Raw genomic sequence first — 16493 nt, 5'->3', positions numbered from 1 at the left:
TCTTTAATGAGTTTATCTATGTTTTTGCATTTATAACAGTTATTTTCTAGAAGCTGCCAGGCATCAGCATAGCCGTGGAGACATGTTTCAAATGGGGGGTGCTGTGGGGATGACACCAGGACAGGTTCTGACCAATTTGCTGCCGTAGGCAATATTTTAGCTGGCAATGAAAAACCTCTACAATAGACCAATACACTACAAAAAGAGAAACTTATTGACATGGTGGACAGCTTATATAAAAAGGCTTCAAATGTATTTATCAGCTTTACCAGTGAACGGACCTCGCTGGAAAATGACACTTGAGCCAAAACAACCGTCTGCTGTGGTCAGCCCTGATTCCTTTAATCAGAACCACAGCCTCCAACCCTCTCTTAAGATCAATCACATGCTGCTTTGTAAACTTGGCAGACGTCAAGAAACAAGGCGGTGCTCGTGCTCCACTTCAGGAGAGAGGGGTCATATCCCACAAAACAGCAGCATTACCTCCTCCACCAGGGTGAAGCTCTGTCCGCCATGTACACTGCAGTTTGCGCGATCAGCAGCATGGAGGTAACCAAAAGAGAGGACCGCTTCGCCGAGCATGCTGTCTCTTTGACTGGGGCACCAGAGCTGGAGAGTCAAGGGAGAAACAATGAACGGAGAAGGGAGAGGAATTACCACTGTAAAGTTATTACTGGGGTACGTTCAAAAGAGTTAATACCTACCTGCCTACTTCCATGTCTGACTTACTCTTCTCGTACTCTACACTTCAAACAATAACTGAATGCAAATTTGATTTACTTTCACACTCTTTTCAAAAAGTGCTTAAAATAACATTGAAACCTTTTTTATTTCTACAATAGTACAGTGCATCTTTGTGCTACTTATTACACTTTGAATGTAATCTACTGTTTCATATGGCTCAATATAGGTACTTTAGGTCCCAAAAAGCTGTCTATAAAATGTAATTGTGTCCCAGGCTATGTGTTCATAGTAACTGACTGTAGTAACTTCTGGAATGATACGCTAAAGTTCCAAACGTATTTATGTTTCCAGCTTCTCAAATTTGAGAAATGTATGCTTTTCTTGGGATATTAGAATGTAAATGGCATACTTTGGGTTTTGGACTTTTGGTCAGACAAAATAAGTCGTTTGAAGACCTCACTGTGGTCTTGATGGGAGGCTTTTCCATAACTCTTTGACATTTAACAGACCAAGTGATTTATCAATGAATGATACATGTAAGGAGCAGATGAATTGATAATGAAAGTCAGTTGCAACTAAAGTGACTGTATCTGATTTAATCACAAGGTAAAGTCAATAATTCAGAGGAAATTAAAACACACAGACGTTAGGTCTATATTCACATTGTTTACTCTGTGTCATTAATCCACAGCTGTCAAACAGACAAGACTTGTCAGTGCTGCCAGTACGAATGTGTAAATGTTTACACTTCAGTGCAAAAGGACAGTGACCAGGAAAATCTCTGCAGGTGGAGAGTTGGCTATTGAGCAGGACCAGACGTTAAAGTCCATAGGGCTGATTGTGATCCAAAAGAGAAAATAAATCAATTACTGTAAGTTAGAGAAAGGAATGCAAGGAGCTTTTACAGATAGTCTGGATGTATAATAATTATTTGAATGGTCAACTAATCTATTGATTTATTGCTTTATCGTTTAGTTTATAAAAGGCCAACACAATGAAAAATGGCTTTCCATATTTTAGAGCACAAGGCTTTAGTCTCAAACCGCTTTTTGTGCAAGCATCAGTTCAAAACCCTCAAAATATTCAATTTGATATCATCCAAGATCAAGAAACTGCTATACCGATACACTGAAACTGCTGCTTTTATATTAAAATCAGCTGAAAGTCAAATCTTTATATATCTTATAACCAAGAATGGAATCTGCTTGGACATTAGTCTGACTATTTTGTTTGTCTTACCAATAATTGTATTCTTGTCAGAGAGGAAAAGCCTCAGAAACAACAGCAGCCTTTATCGTCCACAGCTCCTTAAGGCATTGAGACAAACCACACAAATTCTACAGAGAAACTAAATCTGGAATACATTTGGGGATTTACTTGAAGACTAAACCATAATTGAAGGAATTGCAAAGACTAACGTAACTTTATGTTTAAGATACTGCCTTTATGTAGCTTTGGTCTGGAAACAAAATGCTTTTACGCTAAAATAATAACATACTTTAATATAAAAAGGCCATATTTGAAGTTTATTGCTGTATGCTGCTTTATAATCTACCTCATCACTGAAATATAACCTACAGTCAATAATCATCTGACAGTAAACACACCTTTGAAACATTTTACTAGCAAAGCAACTAAACCCACAGTGTTTTTAGCTGCCGTCTGCCTGGTTTAATTAAATACACATGTGGCTGAGTTTAGACAATAATATACTCCGTCCTGTCATACATCCGCCTCTGTACAGCTGTGGGTAATTGTGATATAGTTACACTGAAGTGCCATTTAAGGTCTTGTTGCAGGATGATTGCAACATCTTGATATGAGCATTTCAAATTAGTTTTCAGACTTAAAGGGACATTTTTTAAACTTGTGTCCTAATGTGGACTTTTTGCAGTTTGATTTTGACTCCAAAAGTATTTTCAGGTATTTTACTGGGTAGACAAAAGTGAGGGTAGTTGTGTATTTCTGTGTCAGCCAAGTTTGTTTCCACCAGACAGACTGTTTACTTTTACAGCCCACAGAGACCACGTCTAATCCAGGTTCCTTCTCTTTCTCCCACTCCATTCACCTATAGCTGGAGAAAACAAGTGCACACCAGACATGGCAGCATATTTTCATACCCGTCTAGGAATGCTTGTGTGTGTGAATGACACAAAATGGATTACTCATGGGTGATGATTCCCCCAATCCTGCTTTTACTACGCACTACTACAGCTTTAAGAATGATTCAATTAAAGGGCATGAGTGCAGCATGAAAAAGTATTATGTAGTGTTGATTTAGAGGGTTTTACACATAGTGCACATATTGGTTTTAAATTTAAACCTTTGTCCTACAATTGAGCTTCTCTTCCATGTATGTTTTTTATTATAGCTTTATTTCAGTTTAAAACAGAACAGATCAAGTTTGGCTGCTTTAGAAATAAGGGGATTTATATTCCCCCCCTTCACATTTTTAAACGCTTTTCAAGTGAAAACAGATATATTTCGACAGAGGTGATAAGATAAGGACAGAAAAGATAAATACACTTAAAAACACTTGACTTGAATGATCCCTGTGACATTGAAATACAATTAGATAAGATTAACATGTTATTACTACCGTGAGAAAAGGTTCTCTAAGAAAATAAATAATGCAATCGTTTTTTTTGCCAAGTAAGTTCTTAGCTTTGTGAAGAGTGAGATGAGAGAAGGGCAATGTCATGTGACGCAGCAACATGTATTGTTCTGAGAGTAGCCCCCAGCTGTCCGGCCCCTAGATCAATCTGAGAGGTCACTAGATGGTTAAAGGGATAAAGACTCAGACCAAGGAAATGTTGTTATTTTTTTATATTGACATTTTAAGATATCACAACACAAGCCAAATCATTTAATCCACTGATTTACAGTACAGGATTAAAGAGATGTTTACAACTGGCAGGATACTTCTGTTAAAAACTTGCTTTTAGACACTAATTACACAACACTCACAACAGGCGTGTCGGGGGTGTTGCAGGGGCTTCAAAATAAGCAGCGTTGATAAGACTGGTGTAATTACCAACTATCTAAATCTACTATCTTAATAAACCGGTTTACACTACTTTGAAATGCCCCTCTTATTACAAACGCCTCTCCCTATCCAACTCTGGGCAGATATGAGCCGAGCAGCTGACACAAAAGCAGCTTTGCCTACACCCTCCTTTTGAGTTTTCAATTACAGACGGCCAAGACCAACATTTGGACAGTTGGAGATGGTGTATGAGGGAGGGCGGAGATGATAGAGTTACACTGGGCAGGGTTAAATAAATAAATAAGCCCACCTTCCTCAGCACTGCAAGACCTTTATCCCATTTTGTATAAAGATTGAAGAACCTCAAAGAAAAACTAATACAGCTATAAATGAGTCAAAGACTGGACAAATAAACTAAAGATAAGACTAAAGGTTTACAGCTTCAGTGGTGCTTTGAGCTAAATGCTAATGTCAGCATGCTAAGCTGCTCATAATGCCAATGCTAACATGGGGATGCTTAGCAATACAATGATTGGAATCACATTAGCTTTTTGGTATTTTGTCAAAAAGAAAATGAAATATGACTTGATGATGGATCTCGAGGACAAAAACATTTTTCTAAAAAAGATAAAAATCTAGCACAAAGACACAATAATATCTCGCATAAATCCCATGGCAATCTGTCCAATAGTTGTTTACACATTTAGCGTAGAATCCAAATTGTCTGGCTCATTGTGTCACGAGAGGAGGGTCAGCAGGAGTCATCCTATGGAGAAAATGAGTGTCAGTACACACATTTCATAGCAGTCTGTGCAACATGTGTTGAGATATTTCAGTCAGGACCACAGACAGTGGTGGACCCAACAAGCAACTTCCATTTCTAGAGCCAACACTGCTAGCGTGGATAACAAATCACTCTCTGTTTTTGTTTATAATTCTTCACAACGTCCTGATTTATGGCTTCCCTCACGGGGCCAGAAGATGGTTAAAGTGTGTTTTATATTATGGTCACAAGGCATGTAGCTGACACTAGAGCGTAGGGCTGCTCGATTATGGCAAAAATCATAATCTCGATTATTTGGGTCAATAATTGTAATTGCGATTATTAAATGCGATTATTCATTGACTTTGAAAACATCCATTTATTGGAAAAAAAAAATGTAACAGTATGTTTTTAACAGTTGATTACCCTGAACTCTACGTATAATTCAACTGGAAAAAATAAATAAAAATAATAATATTAATAATTTTAAAAAATGTCGTTTTATTTCGATTACGTTGTTTTCGTAATCGTTGCAAGCCATAATCGTAATCGCGATTTAAAATACGTTTAATTGAGCAGCCATACTAGAGCGTGTCTACGATTCCAGAAGCTTTTAACCAGGGCAATTCTAGCCACAGTATTATTCATAATAATGTGTTGTTTTCACCTACATTGAGTTTATTTGAGCCAAAAGCCATCAGGTAAAATGGTGGTCAGTCATCGCTGTAAAATAGCTAATAATTTGAAAAATATTGTTGATCATTATTCAATACAGAGTGTTTGAATTTGTTGTTTTTTACCTCTTTTACCTTCCACTCACCAAAACCAAGAGGAGGTCAATCTAAACATCCTCCGCCATGTTTGTTGTCATGTGATTTATGACCTGTAATCTTCAGTAAGGTCAACAAACATCCTGACATTTGTTCTCTGTATTTAAGGTTCTGCTGCTGTGCTTACTGGTGGTCATCCTGGCCGTGGCGTTGTCTCTGAGGAAGAGCAGTGATGCCAAAGGTAGGCGATGATGACCATTTCTCCGTGTTGTTGAATGCGGTTTCAGCAAAAGCTAAGTTGAGGAACTGCAAGCCATCGAGGTTTCCATAAACATGGAATGGTTAAGCAAATGTGCTTACAAGTTAAGAAACAATTCACCTTTTTTTTGGATCTCAAGGACACACAAAAATATGTTTGGTTGGAAATACTCATCATAAAGAGAGCTATTCTTTACTTCAACAAAACAAGAAAAAAACATTGCACCTTCTACATTTTAAAGGAAATTATCACATTAAGACACTATGTTTTGAAGTCAAGTTCTCTAAATGAATGTCCCCTGTATCATTTTGAAGGCATTGAGTAACTTACATGTAGTTGTGTTTAATCCCCAGTTGTTTTGGATACTATTGTGGAGCTCTGTGTTTTTAAAAGTCTGTTGTTGTGGTTGTATTTGCCACAGACAGAGAAGGAATTTCCGGAAGGGATGAAACTGGATCTGATCAGGGGGACACTAAAATACACTTTTCCATTGGGATAATCTTTTTTTTTCAAGACAAAAGCAAATGACATCAACATAATAGGAAACGGTCACTAAAAGCTACAAATATGGTTTTTGATTTTGAAAATATGTGCACTTTTTCGAGGAAATGGGAAACGCACAGTTGAACCAATGCCAATGTATGCCTTTTTTTAAAAATGCTACTCGATTTCAGACCAAAATGTCAGATCTGCTATACTTTCACTCTCATGTAAATATCCCTGATGTCATATTGTATTTTCTGAATGAGCTTACTGTGAACTATGGGCTGTACAACGCAGAGACGGGATGAAGATACGTTGGCTGCAAACAGACAGAAATAACCATCTCAAGCTATATTTTGAAGCACTGTTGGCTCCTCAGAAACTCTAAGGCTCAGGTTACGCACCAGTCAGATACAGACAGAGAAGGATATGTGTCTGTCAGGGTGGTGCGATCCAACACGTCGTAAACACACATTTAAGTGAGACAGGAATGTGCACTGGAGGTTGGCATGTTTTCTGACGCTGTAGATTCCCTCTGGTTAGACGTGGGCAGAGGCGTCAGTATGCTCTTTGTTGCAAACCACTGTGCCAAAACACTCCTCTTCCATTTCAGGGCAGCCGTGGTGACTGTGGGTCCCCAGCCCTGGGCGGGGTGCTCTCTCTGCTGTGGCATTTTCTTTTAACTTATATTTCCCACCCAGTTTACATGAAAGCCATATGGGAAGAATACATCTTTGCACTCACTTTATTTAATTTTTACATTCAATTCAATTCAAAACCTTTATTTATCCAGGTAAAATCCCATTGAGATCAATGATCTCTTTTTCAAGGGAGACCTGCAGCAGTAGGTTCCACAAGAAGACATAAAAACATAAACAACAGAACAACAAAAGGACATCATACAGAAAAATGTACAGGGATTACAATTTACATATTTAACCACAAGTACAGGTACCAACAGCATCTGATTTTGTAGCATCCAACCGAGCTTTAAAAACATGTAGTGGTACTAGCTTGGTAATTTTCCATTCTTTTTGCAGACTGTTCCATGTTAGTGGAGCTGCACATCTAAAAGCTTTCTTCCCTAAGACAGACCTAGCACTTGGCACATTTAATAAAACCACAGCATGTGATCTCAGGCAATAAGTACTTTCAATTCGCAGAGAGATCAGGGAGCAGATATAAGATGGTAGTTTATCCAACATGACTTTGTAAATGAAAAAGTACCAGTGACTGAGCCTCCGTACAGTAAGTGATGGCAAAACCGCCTTGGTATACAGGGTACAGTGATGCGTAAGTGCTTTACAATTTGTCAAAAATCTCAGTGCACTGTGATACGCAGCATCTAACTTGCTCAGGTAATTGGCAGGTGCATTCATAACAAATCACCATAATCCAGCACAGGTAAAAAGGTCACAGTGACTAGCCTTTTCCTGGCCTCAAGCGAGAAACAGGACTTATTTCTGAAAAAGAAACCTAGCCTAACCCTCAGCTTTTTAAGCAGGTTATTGACATGAAGTTTAAAAGTGAGACAGTCATCAAGCCAGATACCCAAGTATTTGTAACAGGTAACCACTTCAAGTTGTATTCCTTGCGTAGTTACAATATCCAAAGCAGTCTCTGGTGTATAAACATGCAGCTTTGTTGGATCCTTTACATCTTCCGTAACGCTGCTTGGTAAGGCCTTTGGAAACAGATTAAAATAAATAAAAATAACCCAGGACTCCACTTCTTCTGGGATGTAGTATGAAGTGCTGAGAGCCGGGTTTTCCCGTAGATTACAGACCGCAGAAACTTGTCTTCTGAGACAGAGCATCACGGTCCAAACCACAGCGCTGGCCTCGAGACTCATGAGGGGGGGGGGGGGGGGGGGGAGGCTTTCTCACCGACGTGCTAAGACTCCTCTGTCATGTGTCCAGTCAGCAGCAGCACACTTGACAGATTGTTTCGGGAGGACAGTTGCCTGAAAAGTGAACGAGTTGGCCAAAGGTTTCCTGCTTAGAGTCTCCATGTCCGTGGGAATGCCCTTCAGCAAGTTCAATTGTTTCCAAATGCTCTGGAGTAAACAAAAGAGGATACGTTAGATTTGTCCTAGGTTTGTTTTACAAGGGCTTGACAAACTCTTGAGGATTAACGTTACTTAAATCACATTGTATTGCAAAACCAAAATGAGACACACTTCTTCCGGCCTTGTATGTATGGGACTCTTAGGCTCAGCATTTTCCTCTGTAGTCATCACATCTTTTTGTAAACTTAACTGTACATTTTGTGGTTGCATGAGTTCCCTTGTTAAATGTTGTAAGATTGTCTATGGCTGAAATATCTATCGTTACATGAGCATGTATGACCTCAAATGTTATACATTTATTTTGGTCATTAATTGAATGAAAAAAAGTTGTGGAAAAAGTGTTTCCTCTCTGTTTTGTTTCCATGACAACAAAGTCCAGATGTGTTCTATGGTACATGAGAACATATCCTGTCCAGCACAACATCTGAGTCTCTGCTGTTCTCCATTTGTGCTTTATACAACATATTCATGTGGTTCACAAAGTGGTGCTCTCCGCTAGCTCCCAAAAACTTTGGAAAGACTGAAAGAAGAACAAAGGGCATTACGTTTCTTTCCATCTTCAGTCATGTCATGCAGATGTGAATGATAATGCAGCATTTCTGCACTTTCACTTCCTCTGGTTATGCTCACATGGCTTCTTAATCCAATTCAATTTCACATTAAAAGTCCTAAAATGATTTTTCTCAATTATCTTCTCATGACGGGATGCTTCACGTAGACAAGATCTCCTGCTAAAGTTGGTTATTTAGTTTCTCTGTTTTTGTATTTGCTTGATGCATTTGGCAGTGCTCTGTTTAAAAAGGGGATGCTGTGTACAGTATTTTTCACAGCTTCTTCTTGTTTGCTTCAGTTGGTTAAATGTCTCTCCAAATGACTTAAACCACACCCACGCATGGTGTCATGGTGGATGAGATTAAACTGATTAAATGATTGAATGAAGGGATGTTGGTTATCTTGAAAGAGGAACAACACACTAATGTTGTTGTTTTGTTTTGACCTGCACACATCACTAATATGTGGAGTTAATGCAGAAGCACATTATGGGTAAAAAAAACATATATACGATAACAACGGCTTTTTAACTAAGAAAATAGACGTAAGCCTCACACACACTGTGAACAAGCCATGCACAGTTCAAACCGGAGAGACGTGATGTAAGAATTACATATTTATTGTTTACACGTCATATGAATGAAATGATTGCCATGATAATACAACAGGAGAATGTAATGGTGTTTGGCGATTAGGCCCCGGTTTGCAGGATAATCATTCAGGAGGGAAAGAACCGCTCCGATGAAATCCCCGGGGTCTAGACACTGGTGGTGGTGATGAGTAGGTGAGACCGGACTGAAGGAGGAAGGTTTAGCTTTGTCCTGAAGGAGACAGGAGGCGAGAGGGGTGGAGGCGGGTTGCGTGTGATCATCTGCAATGACAACTGACAGGGAGGAAGAGCAGGCATTTAAGGAATTTAGCATGTGCAGCGATTGGCTGCTGAGGGGTGACGCCCTCGTATTTAATGAGGGGGGAAGGGTGCCATAGAGTGACGTGTAAGTGACTCGTGTTAGGTCTTCCTTATTGAACTTGCGCTAAAGCTTTCATTAAGCATCCGTAGAAAAATAACATTGTTCATGAAGAGATTGTTTTCCTTTGCAAAGGATTGTTATATAATATTGCCATATTCAGTCATGAATATTAAATGGTACAACTATATATTTAAGAAGTCAAACTAGTTTCCAGGTGCTTCCAAAATGGGTGTCTTTGCGCAGCTATCATTCAGTAGTTCTATATTCTTATTATTGGTGTGTGGTGATTATTGGAATAAGTGTTTTATTTTACTGTGTAGGACATAATATACTGTATGCATTTTGAAACATGCTTTCTTTTGCTGACATCATTCCTCTTTTCCAGCTGAAAATGAGTTCTGGCTGTCCACCCCCCTGGAACGAGACATCCAAGAGCCAAAGTGTCCCCCTGGGTAACGATACACTCTTGTTCTGTTGCTGTAATGAGAGAACTGATGTGAATTCAATAGAAAACAAAACCTCAAGTCTCAGATGGCCTAGTTTGAGTAACAGTGGCTCCTCCTCTCCTCTCTACGATATCTTTCTGCATGTTTTGGTGCTGAGAATGAAGTTTCTCAGCTGTAACTCCTACAGTTTTCCTGAAGGGAGTTTATTGTTCCCAGTTGGCAGTTCTGTAGTGGAAAATGAACTGTGGCCACAGAAAGATAGAAAGGCTTTTCAGTCACTGTCAGTTACAGTTTTTTTATGTGTTAATAACCCAAACACATCATTCTTGGTTTTTATGATTGTGTTGAATTTGCGGAAAAAAGTATCGGTCTCTATAGGAACTAATGTCTTTGAGTAATCAGGCGTGTGTTGATGAGTGGTGTTAGTGTGCGTATATGAGTGTGTGTGGTCACATGTGTGTGTGTTTCTGCTTTGGAAAGGGAGTAACCCCAGACAGAGCATGGAAAATTAAAAACCTGTGTCTCCAAATGAAGCTATTTTCGCTTTGGAAATAACTTCAATTCAATAACAAATTAATGTTGTCTGTATTTTTTAAATGAGAGTCCCTTATTCTCTTGGGTTTGTTTGTTTCTGTTGACAAACCACACTTTCATTTTAATGTGTGATTTAGAATTTACACGAAAGGAGGAAGCGCTTCTGGTAAGAGCTGATTGCATGACCATGTTTTTAAGTGGTCATGGTAAATGTTAAAGAAAATGATTTTGATTAAAACTTAAAACTTAAAACAATTAAATTATCATTTTATCACTACATTTTCAATTTTCAATTTAAATTCAATTATTTAAGTGTTTAATAATCTATATTTTTAAATTACGTATTTTTTCCATGTCATTTTTTGTGTTTTTCTTTTCTTCAGTTTCTCCAATTTATTTTCTTTATTTTTATTACAACATTTATTCATATATGCCATTAATTATTCCTTGTTTTTGAGAGAAACTCCCTCTGGAGGGATTATAGCCATTGCAGCCCATGTACATGCACAAAAACCTATATAACCCACTACAGGAAAGGGAAAACCAAAACAGCGTAGTAAGGCCCCTTTAATATCTGTAAACTAAACACAAGTAATGACGGAATAACCTGTAACTTATTCCAATAATAAAATGGTGTTAAGCTGTCTGTGGCTCTTTCCTGCTGTAACGATGCGAATGTCCCCTCTGCGGGACTAATAAAGGAATTCTGATTCTGACAAAGGAACAAAGGATACAGACCAACAGAAGTCGTTTAGTCTTTGATTTATCAACTCTTGAGTCACCTTTCTCTTCCTGTTCTGCTATTCACTCTGTGATTTCTCTCTTTTTTCTCCTCTTGCTCAGTCAAAGAGCTTCATTGTACTCCCTCCACACAGACCTACTGTACAGCATTGCTGCTGCCAAAGGATAAAGTTGTCTCCTGCTGAGTAATTATTCCATTTCCCCTTCACAAACCCATTTAGCATCTTACTTCCTCTCTGTCTTCCCACACAGCTTCTCCCGGCCTCCTCTCATCCTGGTATCCTTGGACGGGTTCAGGGCAGAGTACCTGAAAGATCACGGCAGCCACCTTCCTGTCATCAACAAGTTACGTAAGTCACCATCATGTTGAGTGCACAGCGCTTCATGGTTCACTCTGCATTGTGTGACTGAATCCTTCTGTTGCAGGAAACAGCGGGACAACACCTCCCTACATGAGGCCTGTTTATCCCACAAAGACCTTCCCCAACCACTACAGCATTGTGACTGTGAGTCCCTCCTGGTCCACAGGCTGATTTATTGGATAGATTGTTTTTTCAGTGGTAGTAGAAGAATTCATAAAAGTAATACATTCAAACAAGTGGTGAAAGAAGTAAAAACAAAGCAACAATACTACAGTGAGGAAATACGCTGATACAAGTCCGAGTCCTACATGTCATACTCGGGTAAAAGCACAAATATAGAAGCGTCAAAATACTCAAGTTAATTACAAGTGCCCTAAAATTGTACTTAAATAGGATACCAAAGTACATTTATTTATCCCATCTCTGTCCAAAACGGAAGCATGTTTAATTGTACTCAAAGCTAAGTATCAGAGATATCCTTTTTTAATTTATATGATTATATATTACATTATTAGATTGATATTTTGTATTTCTAATATCCAAAGGTCTTTGTACGGTCCAGCTCATTCAAAAACGTTATGAGTTTTATATTCTTGAATCTTAAACAATTATTTAAACGAAACCATCTGAGAAGTTTAGAGAAGTTTTGTAGTTAAACTAACAACTCATAGATAAGAGATCCAGAGTGAACACTGTTTATTTGTAAAGGGTCAAACTGTTTGGAAACCAATAGTAAAGAAAATATGAACCAAAGAAATTCCAACAAGTTTCCCTTTGAGAAATGCATCAAAGCAAATCTCCTAACTTACTTTCTATCACTGCTGTTGGTGTTCCAAAGTTTAACAAAAATATGGGTCTTTTCCTGCAATTTGAGAGCCAGTGTCTCTTCACAGACGTATAGAGTTACCATGGAGGCGTAATGTCTTACATGTGCTTGTTGAGAGGAGCAACAGCAGGAGAGCGGCTTACAGAGTGGCCTTCACCTCTTTTATTTACAGACCCTGTAATTAAAATAAACTGCTTTGGTGACCAGTAATATTTAAGTTAGAAAGAAAAACCATAAAAGGTCATGAAAACCCTTTCAGCCACATCATCCAAACAGCTCACCCTGACTGTATGTTTCACCTGCAGGGTCTTTATCCCGAGTCCCATGGGATAGTGGACAACAAGATGTACGATGTGAAACTAGATGCTTTCTTCAGCTTGAAAACTGACGAGAAACTCAACCCAAAATGGTACCAAGGAGAGCCAGTAAGTGAATCTCAGCAACCATGATATTTTGTACAAAGGTGTAAATTCATTTTTCAGTAAAGACTGGGATCTAAAAACAACCATGTGAGGAGATTTCGTTTTCCTTGAGTGCAGGACAGCTCTGAGCTTTTGTAATTTCCTTCTCACATTGTCTGAGTCAGACACTGTTCTGTAACATGTGAAAGTGAACACACCCTGACTTTTGGGAAACTCAGAAACAGTTCTAGCATCAGCACATGTCTTTTGAGAAGTATGAATCATTGTGTTCTGAACAGCCTGTAATTTGCTCAGAATCAGCTTCCCCTGTAATGAGCTCCTTGACGAGATACGAGATGACGTCTTATTTAAGGATGTGAGTTGAGCTTGTTTGTGGTTCCTGTTGAAAACGCAGGTCTCTTAAATCTCATTCCTTAACAGTGTGACAGGCTGCTCCTCGTGAAAATGCACCATGCAGCAGCCGTATCACTTTCCAGGAGCGAAGGGGAAATAAATTATCGATGACTCCTGGAATAAATAATATTGTAATGAGCCAATCTCATTTTAGAGCATCGGCCAGAACATGCTTACAAGCCTGCTGCACAACTATAACAGAATTTCCAGCTGCACATCAGTGTAATAGGTATTGATTTAACATGAAGAACATGCAGTTAGATGTCCATCAGTCGTCTGGGCTGTGAGGGATTACACTTTCACTCTAATGGACTAAACCCTGCTGCTGTGATATACTGATATTAATGAATGAGTCTAATATAGTTTAGGCCCCGGCCACACGAGGACGAAAACGGCTAAACGCATATGGGATTAACGCAAACGCAATCGCAAAAAAGCTTCCGTCCACATGCAATATTCACCGGATAGTGTCTGTCCAAACGAGACAGCTCCGTTTAGCTCCAACCGCTGGAGAAGCTGCAGTACATATACAGGAGCCTGTACGTGGCGCTGTAACTTCCTCCACAAAAGCAGCGAAGAAGCATGGTTGTCATGGTTGCCCTTCTGTTTATTCTCTGCGGTGGGGGCCGAGGGAACCGGGCAGAGTTTTTCGCCAGTCAACGTGTATTAAAGTTTAAATCTTCCGGACACAATTATAAAAGTGCCGGTCAAAGGTCTTCTTTGTTATTTATTGAGCTTTAAAACAAATGAATAACGAATCTATATAATATAATAATAAAATACATGGAGCCTCTCTTTTTCCTCCCTCTCTTCGGACAGCGCCAGTGTCTGTCTCATGCAGCAGCTGATCCAGTAATGAGTGACCCGGCCGACAGTAAAACTAGTTTAGGTAGTTTGAGAGGTGTCTCCGTCCTGTCAGATTAGACTTCACTCGCGTTTATGTCCATATCGAGATAAAGATAAATAATCTGAATTCAGTGTGCAGTTTACTTTGACGCGGGGGTGAGCAGCAGAGGTGGGGAGAGGCGGGGCTATTGCCTCATCATTATCAGAAAATGATCGTATAGGGCGTACACACGGAGCCGTTGGACCCCCCAGAGCGTTGCGTATGCCGTTCTATCCACCTTGGGACCCGTTATCGTTTCCGCAGTCGTTTAGTGCCGTATTCGGTCGTCCTCGTGTGGCCGAACGGTCTATATGACACTAAACAGTAACGCAAACGACCGTTTTCGTCCTCGTGTGGCCGGGGCCTCAGTGTGTCAAAATGAATCTAGATGACACTCTCATTTTGTCTCCTTTTCTCACCTTTCGCCTCCTTTCCTCTCCTTCTGTTTCCTCTTCTCCCCCCTCTCCTTTTCTCTCTCTCTCACGTCTCCTCTCCCCTAATTTCATTATTTTCTTTCCTTTCATCCTCTCTCATCTACTTACTTCTCTTAATTTCCTCTCATCTTTTTCCATGCCCTGATCTCCTCTTCTTTCAACTCCTCCACCTTTTATATTTTCCTTATCTCATGTGTTTTTGTATCTACTTTATTCTCATCTAATCCCCTTTTTTCATTCTTCTTTTTATGTACTTTTCTTTCTTCGTTTTTATCTTCTATTCTTCTTGTCTCCATTCCATTCCTTACCTCTTCTCACCTTTCCTATTTCCTCTCCTCTCCTCCCAAAAACTCTCCTTGCCTCCCTTCTCCTCCTCTCCTTGCCTCCCCTCTCCTCTCCTCCTTTCCCCCCTTCTCCTCCTCTCCTTGCCTCCCTTCTCCTCCTCTCCTTGCCCCCCTTCTCCTCCTCTCCTTGCCTCCCTTCTCCTCCTCTCCTTGCCTCCCTTCTCCTCCTCTCCTTGCCTCCCTTCTCCTCCTCTCCTTGCCTCCCCTCCCCTCTCCTCCTCTCCTTGCCTCCCTTCTCCTCCTCTCCTTGCCTCCCTTCTCCTCCTCTCCTTGCCCCCCTTCTCCTCCTCTCCTTGCCTCCCCTCTCCTCCTCTCCTTGCCTCCCCTCTCCTCCTCTCATTGCCTCCCTTCTCCTCCTCTCCTTGCCTCCCTTCTCCTCCACTCAGGTCTGGATCACTGCCATGCGTCAGAAGTTAAAAGCAGGAACCTTCTTCTGGCCTGGCTCAGATGTAAAAATAAATGGCACCTACCCAAACTTGTACAAGTCCTATGATAAGTAAGAGTTACATGATATTCTTTTGAATTAATGACAAGAACATTAATGGTATATTATGGGGCTGAATTAATGAATTTTCTTCACAGGAGAATTACATTCGAGCAGAGAGTGTCAACACTGTTTGAATGGCTCAGTTTACCTGAAGGGGACAGGTATTACTTTCTCTTTTATATCATTCAAAATATGTTGTGAGGGAACACAGAACATCACACTGACCTGTTGGCTTACTGATTTCAGACCTGACTTCTACACTTTGTATCTGGAGGAGCCTGACTCGGCTGGACATCGATACGGACCAGGGAGCAGCGAGGTTAGTCTGTCACTAAAAATAAACCTTAAAATATAAGCTGGTTGCTGATTACCTAAAAAAAGAACAGACCAGTGCAAATAATGAGGAACTTTGTTCTCGATCCTTGGGGGATCCTGGGTCATGTGATGGTCTTATTGTACATGTGAGGGAAGGGTGGTGGAAAGACTCCACCCACTGAAGAATATCATGAGATTGGTTGAAAGCTCTGAACAAAAATGCTTGTTAATATACATTTTTCAAAGGGTTTTGGAGCTTTTTGACTAGGGGTGCAATACATTATTGATTAGTCTAAAAAGAGTCAGAAAATGTTAAAATGGTTTGTTATATAATTTCTTATTCCTATTTTAGATCTTGCAATTTCGACAATTTGCTGGCATTTCTGCTTGAAACATTTGTTACATTTATTATCAGAATGATTGCTAATGAATGTTCTTCTTTTGAAATTAATAGATTAAGCTATTAAATAGTTCCACGTGCATATAACGTATAGTATCTAACAATTCAAACTAAAACTAAGTCTAACCTATTGTGTAATCTGTAAAAAATCATATGAATAATATATTGGGTTAAAAATTATAATTATTATCTAAAATGTAACCTTTAAATAAAAATAATTGAACACATTTTCCATGACAGATGTTTAACTAAACTCCATTTAATAAAGCCCATGCTGACAGCTTCATTTTACCCATTATATTTGTTAATCATTTCTTTGCTGAATCAAGTTGTCCTTGAAGTGTCCACACTCACAGTTTTCCTGAAC

At 39.5% G+C, this 16493-nt stretch overlaps 1 protein-coding gene across 2 annotated transcripts in view; it reads left to right on the top strand.

Annotated features, from left to right (window-relative positions):
- The first annotated feature begins 384 nt into the window (after positions 1-384).
- The window catches only part of enpp1 (ectonucleotide pyrophosphatase/phosphodiesterase 1), a 39185-nt gene continuing 23076 nt past the window's right edge, over positions 385-16493 (top strand). For both annotated transcript variants that reach the window (XR_004571526.1, XM_034240157.1), the window contains exons 1-9: positions 385-678; positions 5372-5444; positions 9922-9988; positions 11510-11607; positions 11684-11763; positions 12751-12870; positions 15311-15420; positions 15507-15572; positions 15658-15730. Coding sequence is in view for 1 of the 2 variants with exons in the window: in XM_034240157.1 (XP_034096048.1) it covers positions 514-678; positions 5372-5444; positions 9922-9988; positions 11510-11607; positions 11684-11763; positions 12751-12870; positions 15311-15420; positions 15507-15572; positions 15658-15730 (852 nt within the window). In the remaining variant the exon portion in view is untranslated. The remainder of the gene's footprint in view (positions 679-5371; positions 5445-9921; positions 9989-11509; positions 11608-11683; positions 11764-12750; positions 12871-15310; positions 15421-15506; positions 15573-15657; positions 15731-16493) is intronic.

The sequence above is a fragment of the Gymnodraco acuticeps genome, unplaced genomic scaffold (genome assembly GCF_902827175.1).
Source record: "Gymnodraco acuticeps unplaced genomic scaffold, fGymAcu1.1, whole genome shotgun sequence".
NCBI classification, from domain to species: domain Eukaryota; kingdom Metazoa; phylum Chordata; class Actinopteri; order Perciformes; family Bathydraconidae; genus Gymnodraco; species Gymnodraco acuticeps.
The sequence above is the reverse complement of the archived record's forward strand: the minus strand, read 5'-3'. Positions and strand labels throughout refer to the sequence as shown.